This window comes from Oncorhynchus nerka, linkage group LG7, assembly GCF_034236695.1.
Source record: "Oncorhynchus nerka isolate Pitt River linkage group LG7, Oner_Uvic_2.0, whole genome shotgun sequence".
In the NCBI taxonomy this organism is placed as follows: Eukaryota; Metazoa; Chordata; class Actinopteri; order Salmoniformes; family Salmonidae; genus Oncorhynchus; species Oncorhynchus nerka.
The window spans coordinates 66,403,994-66,423,499 of record NC_088402.1 but is presented as its reverse complement, the minus strand read 5'-3'; the positions used below and the strand labels follow the sequence as shown (position 1 = coordinate 66,423,499).

At 44.7% G+C, this 19,506-nt stretch overlaps 1 protein-coding gene across 3 annotated transcripts in view; it reads left to right on the top strand.

Annotated features, from left to right (window-relative positions):
- Nucleotides 1–19,506, top strand: part of dennd2c (DENN/MADD domain containing 2C) — a 45,112-nt gene that overhangs the window by 22,546 nt on the left and 3,060 nt on the right. For 2 of the 3 annotated variants that reach the window (XM_029664633.2, XM_065020743.1), the window contains exons 16-18: nt 18,705–18,807; nt 19,006–19,242; nt 19,379–19,465. In XM_029664633.2, coding sequence (XP_029520493.1) covers nt 18,705–18,807; nt 19,006–19,242; nt 19,379–19,465 — 427 coding nt within the window. Of the gene's footprint in view, nt 1–10,911; nt 11,354–18,704; nt 18,808–19,005; nt 19,243–19,378; nt 19,466–19,506 lie in introns of those variants that run through there. The other variant, XM_065020744.1, reaches the window with a different exon arrangement.

The following is a 19,506-nucleotide window of genomic DNA, read 5'->3' as shown; positions in this document are numbered from 1 at the left end:
CCTTCCTTGAGTTGCTCAGCCAGAGCCCGGACTTGAACCCGGTCTAACATCTCTGGAGAGACCTGAAAATAGGTGTGCAGCAACGCTCCCCATCCAACCTGACAGAGCTTGAGAGGATCTGCAGAGAAGAATGGGAGAAACTCCTCAAATACAGGTGTGCCAAGCTTGTAGCGTCATACCCAAGAAGACTTGAGCCTGTAATCACTGCCAAAAGTACTGAGTAAAGGGTCTGAATACTTATGCAAATAGAATATCTCAGTTTATAAAAACATAACCTGTTTTTGCTTTGTCATTTATGAGGTATTGTGTGTTGATGGATGAGCGGTAAAAAAAACAATTTAATCCATTTTAGAATAAGGCTGTAACTAAACAAAATGTGGAAAAAGTCAAGGGGTCTGAATACTTAATGAATGCACTGTAAGTAATAGTTGCTATGGCGTTTCGCTTCCGTTTCTCAATGAGATCCTATTGGGCCGCTGATATTGAATGCTAGTTTCTATGACGTCACCATTCTGTATACTTCTGGCCCTTCTTTGGACACTGTGTTAACTAACCTCCAGATGAGCTTCAATGCCATACAACTCTCCTTCCGTGGCCTCCAACTGCTCTTAAATGCAAGTAAAACTAAATGCATGCTCTTCAACCGATCGCTGCCTGTCCAGCATCACTACTCTGGACGGTTCTGACTTAGAATATGTGGACAATTACAACTACCTAGGTGTCTGGTTAGACTGTAAACTCTCCTTCCAGACTCACATTAAGCATCTCCAATCCAAAATTAAATCTAGAATCGACTTCCTATTTCATAGCAAAGCATCCTCCACTCATGCTGCCAAACACCCTCGTAAAACTGACCATCCTACCGATCCTTGACTTCGGCGTTGTCATCTACAAAATAGCCTCCAACACTCTACTCAACAAATTGGATGCAGTCCATCAGTGCCATCCGTTTTGTCACCAAAGCCCCATATACTACCCGCCACTGCAAATGTACCCTCTCGTTGGCCGGCCCTCGCTTCCATACTCGTCGCCAAACCCACTGGCTCCAGGTCATTAACAAGTCTTTGCTAGGTAAAGCCCCGCCTTATCTCAGCTCACTGGTCACCATAGCAGCACCCACCCGTAGAACGCGCTCCAGCAGGTATATCTCACTGGTCACCTCCAAAGCCAATTCCTACTTTCACTGCCTTTCCTTCCAGTTCTCTGCTGCCAATGACTGGAACGAACTGTAAAAATCGCTGAAGACTCATATCTCCCTCACTAGCTTTAAGCACCAGAGCAGATCACTGCACCTGTACATAGCCCATCTGTAAATAGCCCATTCAACTACCTCATCCCAATACTGCATTTATTTATTTATCTTGCTCCTTTGCACCGCAGTATCTCTACTTGCACATTCATCTTCTGCACATCTATCCCTCCAGTGTCCAATTGGTATATTGGATATATAATTACTTCGCCACCATGGCCTATTTATTGCCTTACCTCCCTTATCTTACCTCATTTGCACACACTGTATATAGACTTTTTCTACTGTATTATTGACTGTATGTTTGTTTATTCCATGTGTAACTCTTTGTTGTATGTGTCGAACTGCTTTGCTTTATCTTGGCCAGGTCGCAGTTGTAAATGAGAACTTGTTCTCAACTAGCCTACCTGGTGAAATAAAAATGATACATTTTTTAAATAGGAGAATCAATGATGCACAGTATATGGGCACACCATGTAATTTCAACGTGGATAATAGGGTAATATTTGGTTGACGTTGATAAATGAGATTACAACCTACATTCACCCACTCAAAAAGACAGCCAAAAGTATAGTTATTACTATGCTTTCAACAAGCACAACCACATTCAATGGAAAAACAATTTGATTTTTGGGTTTAGTTGTCACCCAAATGTCTATCACTGCGCTTTCAACCATCTTAAAGAACTGCCCCGAAAATATCTTCTCATTTAGAAAACAGCTTATCAATATCATCAATATGAATCAAACATATTTATTCTGTGTTGTGGAAATTCTAACCAGAAAGGATGAGAGACTGTGTAGATTCTTCAAACAACAATTTTATTATAAGATTTGCAAATCTGTAGCAATTAACAATCACTCAATGGTGCAGAGTTAAGGCTCAACGAACAAGAGTTGGGTCTCAGCTTTTATAACCTTTGCCTACATGGCAGTTTAGCAAGTGTGTGAGATCATGATGGGAACATAGCGTACAAACAAGTGATAACGCCAGATTTGTTACTATCTAGCTGCTTCTGCTCAAGCTAGCCTCTTCTCTTCATATCTCCACACAGCTGTGCCATTGAAAGATATGAAAAGAACAGGATTGACTCAAACTGTTGTCAATCTATTTGGCCAAGTGACACAAAGACAAGAGTGGAAGAACTCTAGCTTCTTCTTACATGACAAAAACAGACAGTGGAAATGTACAGGTTTAAGGCTTATATAGCGCATGTGAATAACGGAGTTTGTCATTTTCCCACCATATTCCTCCCCTTTGAGACTAATCTCAATTTACTACAAAATTCCAAGTAAGCATGTAAATAATTCAGAATGTAAGCCAATTATGTCATCATCTAAACAAAACTTCAACCGAGCAAAATTTAAAGCATTGTAGGAGAGGACTTCTGTTGAGCCACTGAGGTTTTTTCCTTCACATGGTGCAAAACATTCTTAAACAGTTACACAGGAGTATACTCTTCGTCTGTACAAAGAGGACGATCATGACGTTGATGCATCGATCTTCTTAAACAATGGGGCGGCTATTGTTTGCTGGACTCCAGTCTTGAGCCTGCCGTTAGCTCGAGCTGGAGCGGCTGTTATTTAAGTTCTGCCGTGGGACTATGCAGGAAGTGCAGTCTCCCTTTAAAAAGCACAGCAAAGTTAAAATGGGAATACAATGTCAGATATATTGTTTACTTATACAATGTGCTATCACTGTGCATCATCAAATCAAAATGTATTGATTGTGTACACAGATTTGCAGGTGTTATAGCAGGTATAGCGTAATGCTTATGTTACTAGCTCCAACAGTGCAGTACAATGTCTCGCAAATATAATAGAAATACACAAATAATCAAAAATCTAATGAAGAAATAACAATCCAAAATAGAGAATCCAGAATATAAATGCATGGTGTGTGTATAGAAAGTATACCTTTTGGAAAAGAAAATGTACAGTAGTAAGTATATTAGGATGAGCTATGGTGAGAATACAATGTATACATAGACAGTGAGTAAACAACAATATATAAATGAAATAAGTGACCAGCATTCAATGACTCACATATATATATATATATATATATATATATATATATACACACATGCATACACACAGTGGGGAGAACAAGTATTTAATACACTGCCGATTTTGCAGGTTTTCCTACTTACAAAGCATGTAGAGGTCTGTAATGTTTATCATAGTTACACTTCAACTGTGAGAGACGGAATCTAAAACAAAAATCCAGAAAATCACATTGTATGATTTTTAAGTAATTAATTTGCATTTTATTGCATGACATAAGTATTTGATCACCTACCAACCAGTAAGAATTCCGGCTCTCACAGACCTGTTAGTTTTTCTTTAAGAAGCCCTCCTGTTCTCCACTCATTACCTGTATTAACTGCACCTGTTTGAACTCGTTACCTGTATAAAAGACACCTGTCCACACACTCAATCAAACAGACTCCAACTTCTCCACAATGGCCAAGACCAGAGAGCTGTGTAAGGACATCAGGGTTACAATTGTAGACCTGCACAAGGCTGGGATGGGCTACAGGACAATAGGCAAGCAGCTTGGTGAGAAGGCAACAACTGTTGGCACAATTATTCGAAAATGGAAGAAGTTCAAGATGACGGTCAATCACCCTCGGTCTGGGACTCGATGCAAGATCTCACCTCGTGGGGCATCAATGATCATGAGGAAGGTGAGGGATCAGCCCAGACCTACACGGCAGGACCTGGTCAATGACCTAAAGAGAGCTGGGACCACAGTCTCAAAGAAAACCATTAGTAACACACTACACCGTCATGGATTAAAATCCTGCAGCGCACGCAAGGTCCCCCTGCTCAAGCCAGCGCATGTCCAGGCCCTTCTGAAGTTTTCCAATGACCATCTGGATGATCCAGAGGAGGAATGGGAGAAGGTCATGTGGTCTGATGAGACAAAAATAGAGCTTTTTGGTCTGAACTCCACTCGCTATGTTTGGAGTAAGAAGAAGGATGAGTACAACCCCAAGAACACCATCCCAACCGTTTATTTATTTTAATTTAATTTTACCTTTATTTAACTAGGCAAGTCAGTTAAGAACAAATTCTTATTTTCAATGACGGCCTAGGAACAGTGGGTTAACTGCCTGTTTAGGGGCAGAACGACAGATTTGTACCTTGTCAGCTCGGGGGTTTGAACTTGCAACCTTCCGGTTACTAGTCCAATGCCGCCCCGTGAAGCATGGAGGTGGAACCATCATTCTTTGGGGATGCTTTTCTGCAAAGGGGACAGCACGACTGCACCGTATTGAGGGGAGGATGGATGGGGCCATGTATCGCGAGATCTTGGCCAACAACCTCCTTCCCTCAGTAAGAGCATTGAAGATGGGTCGTGGCTAGGTCGTCCAGCATGACAACGACCCGAAACACACAGCCAGGGCAACTAAGCAGTGGCTCCGTAAGAAGCATCTCAAGGTCCTGGAGTGGCCTAGCCAGTGTGTGTAAACCTGGTCAAGAAATACAGGAAACGTATGATCTCTGTAATTGCAAACAAAGGTTTCTGTACCAAATATGAAGTTCTGCTTTTCGGATGATCAAATACTTATGTCATGCAATAAAATGCTAATTAATTACTTAAAAATCATACAATGTGATTTTCTGGATTTTTGTTTTAGATTCTGTCTCTCACAGTTGAAGTGTACCTATGATAAAAAATTACAGACCTCCTACAATTACAGACCTCCTACATGCTTTGTAAGTACATGAAGGGCTCATGCTCTTTCCATGATCTAGTGAATGCAGGTGAAAGCTATGATCCCTTATTGATGTCACTTAAATCCACTTCAATCAGTGTAGTTGAAGGGAAGGGGACAGGTTAAAGAAAGATTTAAGCCTTGAGACATGGATTGTGTATGTGTGCCATTCAGAGGGTGAATGGGCAAGACAAAAATATTTAAGTACCTTTTGAACGGGGTATGGTAGTAGGTGCCAGGCGCACAGGTTTGTTTGAAGAACTGCAACGCTGCTGAGTTTCACACTCAACAGTTTCCTGTGTGTATCAAGATTGGTCCACCACCCAAAGGACATCCAACTAACTTTTTCTGCAATTCTATACATTTCGCCTTGGCTTATACTGTGTTTTAATGCTGTCTAAGTGACTCAAACATAACTAAATCAATCTGTGCCACATGCCATGCCAGGTCCATTATCTCTACATACCTGATCTCTTTTTAGTCTTAAGTTTACAACATTGAAAACATTTTACCATCCCGAAAATTATTTTCTACAAAATATATTTTTGGGAGTGGTGGCAATGTTTTATGAATATAGGGAAAACACTGATGCAAGCGATCAGTGAAGTTTTAGATTCTACAGAGAGTATTACAGCAATTGTGAAGATCTCTACAGACCTGAGATGACATTTACATTTACATTTAAGTCATTTAGCAGACGCTCTTATCCAGAGCGACTTACAAATTGGTGCTTTCACCTTATGACATCCAGTGGAACAGCCACTTTACAATAGTGCATCTAGGTCTTTTAAGGGGGGAGGGGAGAAGGATTACTTTATCCTATCCTAGGTATTCCTTAAAGAGGTGGGGTTTCAGGTGTCTCCGGAAGGTGGTGATTGACTCCGCTGTCCTGGCGTCGTGAGGGAGTTTGTTCCACCATTGGGGGGCCAGAGCAGCGAACAGTTTTGACTGGGCTGAGCGGGAACTGTACTTCCTCAGTGGTAGGGAGGCGAGCAGGCCAGAGGTGGATGAACGCAGTGCCCTTGTTTGGGTGTAGGGCCTGATCAGAGCCTGGAGGTAGTGAGGTGCCGTTCCCCTCACAGCTCCGTAGGCAAGCACCATGGTCTTGTAGCGGATGCGAGCTTCAACTGGAAGCCAGTGGAGAGAGCGGAGGAGCGGGGTGACGTGAGAGAACTTGGGAAGGTTGAACACCAGACGGGCTGCGGCGTTCTGGATGAGTTGTAGGGGTTTAATGGCACAGGCAGGGAGCCCAGCCAACAGCGAGTTGCAGTAATCCAGACGGGAGATGACAAGTGCCTGGATTAGGACCTGCGCCGCTTCCTGTGTGAGGCAGGGTCGTACTCTGCGGATGTTGTAGAGCATGAACCTACAGGAACGGGCCACCGCCTTGATGTTATTTGAGAACGACAGGGTGTTGTCCAGGATCACGCCAAGGTTCTTAGCGCTCTGGGACGAGGACACAATGGAGTTGTCAACCGTGATGGCGAGATCATGGAACGGGCAGTCCTTCCCGGGAGGAAGAGCAGCTCCGTCTTGCCGAGGTTCAGCTTGAGGTGATGATCCGTCATCCACACTGATATGTCTGCCAGACATGCAGAGATGCGATTCGCCACCTGGTCGTCAGAAGGGGGAAAGGAGAAGATTAATTGTGTGTCGTCTGCATAGCAATGATAGGAGAGACCATGTGAGGTTATGACAGAGCCAAGTGACTTGGTGTATAGCGAGAATAGGAGAGGGCCTAGAACAGAGCCCTGGGGGACACCAGTGGTGAGAGCACGTGGTGAGGAGACGGATTCTCGCCACGCCACCTGGTAGGAGCGACCTGTCAGGTAGGACGCAATCCAGCGTGGGCCGCGCCGGAGATGCCCAACTCGGAGAGGGTGGAGAGGAGGATCTGATGGTTCACAGTATCGAAGGCAGCCGATAGGTCTAGAAGGATGAGAGCAGAGGAGAGAGAGTTAGCTTTAGCAGTGCGGAGCGCCTCCGTGATACAGAGAAGAGCAGTCTCAGTTGAATGACTAGTCTTGAAACCTGACTGATTTGGATCAAGAAGGTCATTCTGAGAGAGATAGCGGGAGAGCTGGCCAAGGACGGCACGTTCAAGAGTTTTGGAGAGAAAAGAAAGAAGGGATACTGGTCTGTAGTTGTTGACATCGGAGGGATCGAGTGTAGGTTTTTTCAGAAGGGGTGCAACTCTCGCTCTCTTGAAGACGGGAGGGACGTAGCCAGCGGTCAGGGATGAGTTGATGAGCGAGGTGAGGTAAGGGAGAAGGTCACCGGAGATGGTCTGGAGAAGAGAGGAGGGGATAGGGTCAAGCGGGCAGGTTGTTGGGCGGCCGGCCGTCACAAGACGTGAGATGTCATCTGGAGAGAGAGGGGAGAAAGAGGTCAGAGCACAGGGTAGGGCAGTGTGAGCAGAACCAGCGGTGTCGTTTGACTTAGCAAACGAGGATCGGATGTCGTCGACCTTCTTTTCAAAATGGTTTGACGAAGTCATCTGCAGAGAGGGAGGAGGGGGGAGGGGGAGGAGGATTCAAGAGGGAGGAGAAGGTGGCAAAGAGCTTCCTAGGGTTAGAGGCAGATGCTTGGAATTTAGAGTGGTAGAAAGTGGCTTTAGCAGCAGAGACAGAGGAGGAAAATGTAGAGAGGAGGGAGTGAAAGGATGCCAGGTCTGCAGGGAGGCGAGTTTTCCTCCATTTCCGCTCGGCTGCCCGGAGCCCTGTTCTGTGAGCTCGCAATGAGTCGTCGAGCCACGGAGCGGGAGGGGAGGACCGAGCCGGCCTGGAGGATAGGGGACATAGAGAGTCAAAGGATGCAGAAAGGGAGGAGAGGAGGGTTGAGGAGGCAGAATCAGGAGATAGGTTGGAGAAGGTTTGAGCAGAGGGAAGAGATGATAGGATGGAAGAGGAGAGAGTAGCGGGGGAGAGAGAGCGAAGGTTGGGACGGCGCGATACCATCCGAGTAGGGGCAGTGTGGGAAGTGTTGGATGAGAGCGAGAGGGAAAAGGATACAAGGTAGTGGTCGGAGACTTGGAGGGGAGTTGCAATGAGGTTAGTGGAGGAACAGCATCTAGTAAAGATGAGGTCGAGCGTATTGCCTGCCTTGTGAGTAGGGGGAAGGTGAGAGGGTGAGGTCAAAAGAGGAGAGGAGTGGAAAGAAGGAGGCAGAGAGGAATGAGTCAAAGGTAGACGTGGGGAGGTTAAAGTCGCCCAGAACTGTGAGAGGTGAGCCGTCCTCAGGAAAGGAGCTTATCAAGGCATCAAGCTCATTGATGAACTCTCCGAGGGAACCTGGAGGGCGATAAATGATAAGGATGTTAAGCTTGAAAGGGCTGGTAACTGTGACAGCATGGAATTCAAAGGAGGCGATAGACAGATGGGTAAGGGGAGAAAGAGAGAATGACCACTTGGGAGAGATGAGGATCCCGGTGCCACCACCCCGCTGACCAGAAGCTCTCGGGGTGTGCGAGAGCACGTGGGCGGACGAAGAGAGAGCAGTAGGAGTAGCGGTGTTGTCTGTGGTGATCCATGTTTCCGTCAGAGCCAAGAAGTCGAGGGACTGGAGGGAGACATAGGCTGAGATGAACTCTGCCTTGTTGGCCGCAGATCGGCAGTTCCAGAGGCTACCGGAGACCTGGAACTCCACGTGGGTCGTGCGCGCTGGGACCACCAGATTAGGGTGGCTGCGGCCATGCGGTGTGGAGCGTTTGTATGGTCTGTGCAGAGAGGAGAGAACAGGGATAGACAGACACATAGTTGACAGGCTAGAGAAGAGGCTACGCTAATGCAGAGGAGATTGGAATGACAAGTGGACTACACGTCTCGAATGTTCAGAAAGTTAAGCTTACGTAGCAAGAATCTAATTGACTAAAATGATTAAAATGATAGAGTACTGCTGGGGTAGGCTAGCTGCGTTGTTGACACTACCCTAATCAAGTCGTACCGTTGAGTGTGAAGTTTCTACAATGCTGCTTATCGGGAGCTAGCTGGCTAGCTAGCAGTGTTGGTTACGTTACGTTGCGTAGGAGAACGACAATAGCTGGCTAACTAACCTAGAAAATCGCTCTAGACTACACAATTATCTTTGAAACAAAGACGGCTATGTAGCTAGCTATGTAGCTAGCTACGATCAAACAAATCACACCGTTGGGACTGTAATGAAATGAAGTGAAAAAGTGATACTACCTGTGGAGCGACGCGGAATGCGACCGGGATGCGAAAGTTCTATTCAGTAGACGTTGGCTGGCTGTTGGCTAGCTAGGAGTGTCTCCTACGTTAAGGACGACAAAATAGCTGGCTAGCTAACCTCGGTGAATTAAGATAATCACTCTAAGACTACACACTCTAAACTACACAATTATCTTGGATACGAAGACAGCAAAGCTATGTAGCTATCTAATACTACACTAATCAAGTCGTTCGGTTGAGTGAGATAGTTACTACAGTGCTACGGTAGCCGGTGAACGTATGCTAGCTGCTAGGCAGATAGGAGGGCGACGAAATACAATAATAACGCAATTATCACTCTAAGACTCCACACTCTAAGCTACACAATTATCTTGGAAACGAAGACAGCAAAGACAACTATGTAGCTAGCTATGTAGCTAGCTAACACTACACTAATCAAGACGTTCAGTTGAGTGTGATAGTACTACAGTGCTACGGTAGACGGTGAACGTGTTGGACAGATAGGAGACGACGAAATACGATAATTACGCAATTATCTTTGATACAACGACGACTATGTAGCTAGCTAAGAGGAAATTGCTAAGATTAGACAAATCAGACCGTTGTACTATAATGAAATGTAATGAAATGTAATGAAAAAGTTATACAACCTGCAGACCGAAGCGCGGATGCGACCAGATCGCTCCAACCCGGAGAACTATGACCTACACTACTGGTCAAAAGTTTTACAACACCTATTCATTCAAGGTTTTGTTTCTTCATTTTACTAGTTTCTACATTGTAGAATAATAGTGAAGACATCACAACTATGAAAGAACATATGGAATCATGTAATAGCCAAAAATGTTTAACAAATCAAAATATATTTTATATTTGAGATTCTTCAAATAGCCACCCTTTGCCTTGTTGACAGCTTTGCACACTCTTGGCATTCTCTCAACCAGCTTCATGAGGTAGTCACCAGGAGTGCTAAGATGAAACTGGCTCATGAGGACCGCCACAGGAATGGAAGACCCAGAGTTACCTCTGGGGAGGATAAGTTCATTAGTCACCAGCATCAGAAATGGCAGCCCAAATAAATGCTTCAGAGTTCAAGTAACATACATGTCAACATCAACTGTTAAGAGAAGACTGTGTGAATCAGGCCTTCGTGGTCAAATTGCTGCAAAGAAATCACTACTAAAGGACACCAATAAGAAGGGACTTGCTTGGTCCAAGAAACACAAGCAATGGACACTAGACTAGTGGAAATTTGTCCTTTGGTCTGGAGTCCAAATTAGCTATTTTTGGTTCCAACTGCCGTGTCTTCGTGAAACAAATCAAATCAAATGTATTTATATAGCCCTTCGTACATCAGCTGATATCTCAAAGTGCTGTACAGAAACCCAGCCTAAAACCCCAAACAGCAAACAATGCAGGTGTAAAAGCACGGTGGCTAGGAAAAACTCCCTAGAAAGGCCAAAACCTAGGAAGAAACCTAGAGAGGAACCAGGCTATGTGGGGTGGCCAGTGTGGCTATGTGGGGTGGCCAGAAACAGTGTGTGTGAACGGATAATCTCTGCATGTGTGTTTCCCACCGTGAAGCATGGAGGAGGAGGTGTTATGGTGTGGGGGTGCTTTGCTGGTGACACTGTCAGTTATTTATTTAGAATTCAAGGCACACTAACATGCATGGCTACCACAGCATTCTGCAGCGATATGCCATCCCATCTGGTTTGGGCTTAGTCCCACTATCATTTGTTTTTCGACAGGACAATGACCTCCAGGCTGTGTAAGGGCTATTTGACTAAGAATGAGAGGGATGGAGTGCTGCATCAGATGACCTGGCCTCCACAATCCCCCGACCTCAACCCAATTGAGATGGTTTGGGATGAGTCGGACCGCAGAGTGAAGGAAAATCAGCCAAGAAGTGCTCAGCATATGTGGGAACTCCTTCAGGGCTGTTGGAAAAGCATTCCAGGTGAAGCCAGTTGAAAGAATGCCAAAAGTGTGCAAAGCTGTCAAAGGCAAAGGGTGGCTATCTGAAGAATCTCACATTTTCATTTGTTTAACACTTTTTTTGGTTACTACATGATTCCATATGTGTTATGTAATAGTTTTGATGACATAGCCTATTGAATTGTATTTGGTTGACAACCCAACCAAATACAATCTCAAAATTGGAGATTGAAATAAAGGAGATTTATCTACTGAGCCATTGGCTTAATCTCATTCTTTTACTTTTTATTTTTGGTTGAGTTGGAGATTTGAATCCAACAATTTATTTTTGACTTGACAAGTTTGTAGGCTATTTATTTTAAACGTGATTTTGAATTGTTTGGTTGTCAATGCAACCAAATATCAACATTTTGGAGATGTATCTTCTGCTTTGATAGTTCCATCTGTGCCACTGACTAGTTTTAACTCGAGTTTGTCTACAAGTTAATACATGTAAAAGTTAAAGAATAAGACTAAATCAAATCAAACTTTAAATGCACTTCAATAAATATTCATTTGATTTAGCCCTATTCTTTAACTTAGATTTTTGGTTGAGATGGAAATGTGAATCAACATAAATGATTAATTTGTAGACCAACTGGAATTAAACCCAAACTAAGTCAGTGGCACAGATCAAAACAGAAGATATAGCTCCTTGAAAGTTTGATATTTGGTTGCGTTGACAACCAAACACAATTCAATATCACTAAATATCATATTTTATTATCAACCAGAGTTTGAAACCCTAGGCCTATTCTATGATCTATTTTTAGTTTAATTATGGGTTGAATTGAAACGATGGCTGTTGTTGACTTTGCAGATGCTATACAAGCTTAAATAGCGTAATTGATACGAGTGAAAGTATGGTCACATTTCATTTGCTCTCTTAAACCTACCCTTTGGAATGACTTTAATAGAAACAGTGAATCTACAGTACACTGAACAAAAATATAAACGCAACATGTAAAGTATTGGTTTCATGAGCTGAAATAAAAGATCCCAGAAATGTTCCATGTGCACACAAAGCTTATTTTGCTCAAATTTTGTGCACAAATGTATTTACATCCCTGTTCGTGAGCATTTCTCCATTGCCAAGATAATCCATCCACCTGACAGGTGTGGCATATCAAGAAGCTGATTAAACAGCAAGTTCATGAAGCTGGCGCCCCTTGTGTTGGGGACAATAAAAGGCCACTCTAAAATGTACAGTTGTCACACAACACAATGCCACAAATGTCTCAAGTTTTGAGGGGGTGTTCCAATTGGCATGCTGACTGCAGGAATGTCCACCAGAGCTGTTGCCAGATAATTCAATCTTAATTTCTCTACTATAAGCCGTCTCCAACGTTGTTTTAGAGAATTTGACAGCACATCCAACTTGCCTCACAACTGCACACCATGCGTATCCATGCCAGCCAGCCCATGCCAGCCCTGGACCTCCATCATGCTTCTTCACCTGTGGCAGCTGATGAAACTGGGTTTGCACAATCAAAGAATTGCTTCACAAACTGTCTCAGGGAAGCTCATCTGCATGGTCATCGTCCTCACCAGGGTCTTGATCTGACTGCAGTTCGGTATCTTAACCAACTTCAGTGGGCAAATGCTCAACTTTGATGGCCATTGGCACACTGGAGAAGTGTGCTCATCATGGATGGATCCCGGTTTCAACTATACCAGGCAGATTGCAGACTGAATGGAGTCGTGTGGGTGAACGGGTTTGCTGATGTCAACTTTGACCAGAGTTGCCAAATGGTGAGGTTATGGTATGGGCAGGCATAAGCTACGGACAATTAACACAATTGCATTTTATCGTGAAGAGATCATGAGGCCCATTGTCGTGCCATTCATCTGCCACCATCACCTCATGTTTCAGCATGATAATGCACGGCCACATGTTGCAAGGATCTGTTCACTATTCAAATGTCCCAGTTCTTCCATGGCCTGCATACTCACCAGACATGAACACCCATTGAACATCTGCCAATATCCAGCAACTTCGCACAGCCATTGAAGAAGAGTGGGACAACATTCCACAGGCCACAATCAACAGCCTTATCAACTCTGTGAAGGAGATCTCGTGCTGCATGAGGCAAATGGTCACACCAGATACTGACTGGTTTTCTGATCCATGCCCCTACCTGCGACCAACAGATGCATATCTGTATTCCAAGTCATGTGAAATCTGTAGATTATGGCCTAATGAATTTATTTTAATTGACTTATTTCCTTAAATTAACTCAGTAAAATGTATGAAATTGTTGCTTTTTACATTTTTCGTCTGTATATTTAGTTGAGTGGGGATCTCAATAATTCCAACGATAATATAATGGTAATTGTCAGTGACACTGCTAAGGCTTAGGGTTTCAAGTCTAGGTCCAAGAGGATCCTATAAATAGCTTCTACCCCAAGCCATAAAACTCATGAACAGCTAATCAAATGCCCCCCTCCGGAACACTGCTGCTACTCTCTTATCTATGCATAGTCACTTTAATAACTACCTACATGTACATATTACCTCAATTACCTCGACACTGGTGCCCCCACACATTGACATTGACTCTGTACTGATGCTCCCTGTATATAGCCCCGCTATTGTCATTTATTGCTGCTTTTTAATGATTTGTTATTCTTTTTTTATTTTTTTAGGTATTTTCTTAACCCCTCGGATATGTGGGACGCTAGCGTCCCACCTGGCCAAAAGCCAGGGAAAATGCTCAACGTGACTACAAAATATCTCAAAAGTTACCTGTAAACTTTGCCAAAACATTTCAAGCTACTTTTGTTTAATGTAAATAATCGATAAAATTGAAGACTGGATGATCTGTGTACAATACAGGAAGAAAACAAACTGAAGCATGCTTTCTGGTCACGCGCCTCTATCTAACAGTATACTTCAAGTGACCATCGTTCAAGATGGCCGTACTTCTTCATTACACAAAGGAATAACCTCAACCAATTTCTAAAGACTGTTGACATCCAGTGGAAGCGATAGGAACTGGATGTCTGGATTCCCAATGAAAACCCATTGAAAAGAGTGACCTGCTAAATCATTTAACATTTAAGTCATTTAGCAGACGCTCTTATCCAGAGCGACTTACAAATTGGTGCTTTCACCTTATGACATCCAGTGGAACAGCCACTTTACAATAGTGCATCTAGGTCTTTTAAGGGAGGGGGGTGAGAAGGATTACTTTATCCTATCCTAGGTATTCCTTAAAGAGGTGGGGTTTCAGGTGTCTCCGGAAGGTGGTGATTGACTCCGCTGTCCTGGCGTCGTGAGGGAGTTTGTTCCACCATTGGGGGGCCAGAGCAGCGAACAGTTTTGACTGGGCTGAGCGGGAACTGTACTTCCTCAGTGGTAGGGAGGCGAGCAGGCCAGAGGTGGATGAACGCAGTGCCCTTGTTTGGGTGTAGGGCCTGATCAGAGCCTGGAGGTACTGAGGTGCCGTTCCCCTCACAGCTCCGTAGGCAAGCACCATGGTCTTGTAGCGGATGCGAGCTTCAACTGGAAGCCAGTGGAGAGAGCGGAGGAGCGGGGTGACGTGAGAGAACTTGGGAAGGTTGAACACCAGACGGGCTGCGGCGTTCTGGATGAGTTGTAGGGGTTTAATGGCACAGGCAGGAGCCCAGCCAACAGCGAGTTGCAGTAATCCAGACGGGAGATGACAAGTGCCTGGATTAGGACCTGCGCCGCTTCCTGTGTGAGGCAGGGTCGTACTCTGCGGATGTTGTAGAGCATGAACCTACAGGAACGGGCCACCGCCTTGATGTTATTTGAGAACGACAGGGTGTTGTCCAGGATCACGCCAAGGTTCTTAGCGCTCTGGGACGAGGACACAATGGAGTTGTCAACCGTGATGGCGAGATCATGGAACGGGCAGTCCTTCCCGGGAGGAAGAGCAGCTCCGTCTTGCCGAGGTTCAGCTTGAGGTGATGATCCGTCATCCCACTGATATGTCTGCCAGACATGCAGAGATGCGATTCGCCACCTGGTCGTCAGAAGGGGAAAGGAGAAGATTAATTGTGTGTCGTCTGCATAGCAATGATAGGAGAGACCATGTGAGGTTATGACAGAGCCAAGTGACTTGGTGTATAGCGAGAATAGGAGAGGGCCTAGAACAGAGCCCTGGGGGACACCAGTGGTGAGCACGTGGTGAGGAGACGGATTCTCGCCCGCCACCTGGTAGGAGCGACCTGTCAGGTAGGACGCAATCCAAGCGTGGGCCGCGCCGGAGATGCCCAACTCGGAGAGGGTGGAGAGGAGGATCTGATGGTTCACAGTATCGAAGGCAGCCGATAGGTCTAGAAGGATGAGAGCAGAGAGAGAGAGTTAGCTTTAGCAGTGCGGAGCGCCTCCGTGATACAGAGAAGAGCAGTCTCAGTTGAATGACTAGTCTTGAAACCTGACTGATTTGGATCAAGAAGGTCATTCTGAGAGAGATAGCGGGAGAGCTGGCCAAGGACGGCACGTTCAAGAGTTTTGGAGAGAAAAGAAAGAAGGGATACTGGTCTGTAGTTGTTGACATCGGAGGGATCGAGTGTAGGTTTTTTCAGAAGGGGTGCAACTCTCGCTCTCTTGAAGACGGGAGGGACGTAGCCAGCGGTCAGGGATGAGTTGATGAGCGAGGTGAGGTAAGGGAGAAGGTCACCGGAGATGGTCTGGAGAAGAGAGGAGGGGATAGGGTCAAGCGGGCAGGTTGTTGGGCGGCCGGCCGTCACAAGACGCGAGATGTCATCTGGAGAGAGAGGAGAAAGAGGTCAGAGCACAGGGTAGGGCAGTGTGAGCAGAACCAGCGGTGTCGTTTGACTTAGCAACGAGGATCGGATGTCGTCGACCTTCTTTTCAAAATGGTTGACGAAGTCATCTGCAGAGAGGGGGAGGGGAGGAGGATTCAAGAGAGAGGAGAAGGTGGCAAAGAGCTTCCTAGGGTTAGAGGCAGATGCTTGGAATTTAGAGTGGTAGAAAGTGGCTTTAGCAGCAGAGACAGAGGAGGAAAATGTAGAGAGGAGGGAGTGAAAGGATGCCAGGTCCGCAGGGAGGCGAGTTTTCCTCCATTTCCGCTCGGCTGCCCGAAGCCCTGTTCTGTGAGCTCGCAATGAGTCGTCGAGCCACGGAGCGGGAGGGGAGGACCGAGCCGGCCTGGAGGATAGGGGACATAGAGAGTCAAAGGATGCAGAAAGGGGAGGAGAGGAGGGTTGAGGAGGCAGAATCAGGAGATAGGTTGGAGAAGGTTTGAGCAGAGGGAAGAGATGATAGGATGGAAGAGGAGAGAGTAGCGGGGGAGAGAGAGCGAAGGTTGGGACGGCGCGATACCATCCGAGTAGGGGCAGTGTGGGAAGTGTTGGATGAGAGCGAGAGGGAAAAGGATACAAGGTAGTGGTCGGAGACTTGGAGGGGAGTTGCAATGAGGTTAGTGGAGGAACAGCATCTAGTAAAGATGAGGTCGAGCGTATTGCCTGCCTTGTGAGTAGGGGGGGAAGGTGAGAGGGTGAGGTCAAAAGAGGAGAGGAGTGGAAAGAAGGAGGCAGAGAGATAAATAAGTTCTGTTATACTCACAGACATGATTCAAACAGTTTTAGAAACTTCAGAGTGTTTTCTATCCAAATATACTAATAATATGCATATCTTATCTTCTGGGGATGAGTAGCAGGCAGTTGAATTTGGGCATGCATTTCATCCGGACGTGAAAATACTGCCCCGTCACCAAGAAGTTAACTTGTTATGGCTGCAATCCCACTAACGGGATAAGTGTCATCAACAATCGCTGAATAGCATAGCGCTACATTCAATAAATATTACTATAAATATTTATATTCATGAAATCACAAGTACAATATAGGAAAACACAGTTTAGCCTTTTGTTAATCCACCTGTCGTGTCAGATTTTGAAATGATGCTTTACAGCGAAAGCAATCCAAGCGTTTGTGTAAATTTATCGATCGCACGATAAAACATTAAGTACACTTAGCATCCGGTAGCTTGGTCACGGAAACCAGAAAAGCAATCAAATGAATCGTTTACCTTTGATGATCTTCGGATGTTTTCACTCACGAGACTCCCAGTTACACAACAAATGTTCCTTTTGTTCCATAAAGATTATTTTTATATCCAAAATACCTCCGTTTGTTTGCCGCGTTATGTTCAGAAATCCACAGGAAAGAGCAGTCACGACAACGCAGACGAAAATTCCAAATAGTTTCCATAATGTCCACAGAAACATGTCAAACGTTTTTTATAATCAATCCTCAGGTTGTTTTAAAAATATATAATCGATAATATATCAACAGCAAATGTCTTTCACAGTAGGAGAGGGAAAAGCAATGCCTATCCAAAGTCTGTTGCGCGAGCAAAACTCATGTGACTTGACGCAATGTTATCGTTCTGGCTCATTTTTCAAAATAAAAGCCTGAAACTATGTCTGAAGACTGACACCTTGAGGAAGCGATAGGAAAAGGAATCTGGTTCATATCCCTTTAAATCCAGCAAAGGGAGGCTATGGAACATGGAGTTTTCAAAATAGAAGCCACTTCCTGTTTTGATTTTCCTCAGGGTTTTGCCTGCAATATCAGTTCTGTTATACTCACAGACAATATTTTGACAGTTTTGGAAACTTTAGAGTGTTTTCTATCCAATACTAATAATAATGCATATATTAGCAACTGAGACTGAGGAGCTGCCCATTACAATGGGCACCATTTCATCCAAGCTACTCAATACTGCCCCTGCAGCCATAAAAAGTTAACTGCATTGTTGGTTAAGGGCTTGTAAGTAAGCATTTCACTAAGGTCTACACCCGTTTGAATTCGGCGCATGTGACATAACATTTGATTTAAGCTGGGAAAGATTAAAACCCTGGATGGGGGACTAAAGGGTAGCTGTAGATAGGTCAATTGTTCAGTAGGAGGAGCTGTCCAGCATATTATATATTTTTTTCAGGTAGTGGATATAATGTTAAAGATCTGACATTGTTTTAAAGAAACAAATTCAACCTATATTGAAATTTTGGTTACTATGATGACACAATCCTGTGGTTGAAATTTCAGAACAGTTTCAAATTAAATTCCCCATAATGTGGAATTATGTTTTTTGAATTTTTTACAACTTGACGAAAAGCTGGAAGTGTCTAAGTATTTAACCCCTTTGTTACGGCAAGCCTATTAAGTTCAAATAAAATTGTATTTGTGACATGCGCCGAATACAACAGGTGTAAACCTTAGTGAAATGCTTACTTACAAGCATATCAAATTGTATTGGTCACGTACACAAGCCCTTAACCAACAATGCAGTAACCAACAACATTGATTACTTTTTTTCAATTCCAATGTATTTGTCACATGCGCTGAATACAACAGGTGTAAACCTTACCGTGAAATGCTTACTTTTAAGCCCTTAACCAAAAATGCAGTAACCAACAACGTTGATTACCTTTTTTCAAATCCAATGTAGATTTCACAGCCACATATACAAATTACGTTGAAACATTGCTTCAACCAGTTTGTGTCCAGTGGGAGGTTCTCTTGCATGATGTGAGTTGCCCTGACCTCTTAACTACTCCTTGTTTCTCAGCTTGGTGATGAGGACTGTATCTTGCCCAGTAAGCTTCAGGCTGCACTGCAGCAGATCCTGGAGGAGAGAGGGCAGATACTACGGCAAGACGGAGACGGCACAGGTTTGCACAGCAAACTATTACCTTAAAACGGCCTTGTAGCCAAAACATTGATGAAACAATGTCTTCTTGTTTCCCTGTCCAGGTTGGATAAAGTGTAATTGTATAGAAAGACATTTCTTAAAGTGTTCTCGCCTCTCCATTTTTACACCATCTACTTTTATAAGTGACTATCCCCCTCCCTACCATCTGTCCATGCAGGCCAGCAGTGTGAGCTGAGCTCCCTGGTGTCGGAGGCCTTTGTGCATTTCTTCGTGGAGCTAGTGGGCCACTACTCCCTCCACATGGGTGCCAGCGGGGCCCGGGAGCTGCAGAGGGAGAGCTTCTGTAAGTCCCACCCCTCCCGTGGTGCCCGCCAGTTCCTGCAGCTCTTCATGGACACGCAGATGTTCTCCGGCTTCATCCACGACAAAGAGTTGCGCAAGGGAGGGGGCAAAGGTCAGGGAGTCGCCTATCAGTGGCCCTGTTGTTGGAATACTTTGAGAATGCATTCTTCCTTCCTCTAATTAATCACCTCTTACCAAAATGTATTTTCTTGTGGAACTTGTACTAAGCTTTGCTCCCCCTCCCACAGGGCTTTTTGAAGTTAGAGCTGCAGAATATTTGGCTTCAAACCCGGAGTCTGAATCTAGCGGGTTCCTCAAGGGACTCAAGGGAATTGGTTAGTATTGCTCCATTCATAACATCCAATTAAACAAATAT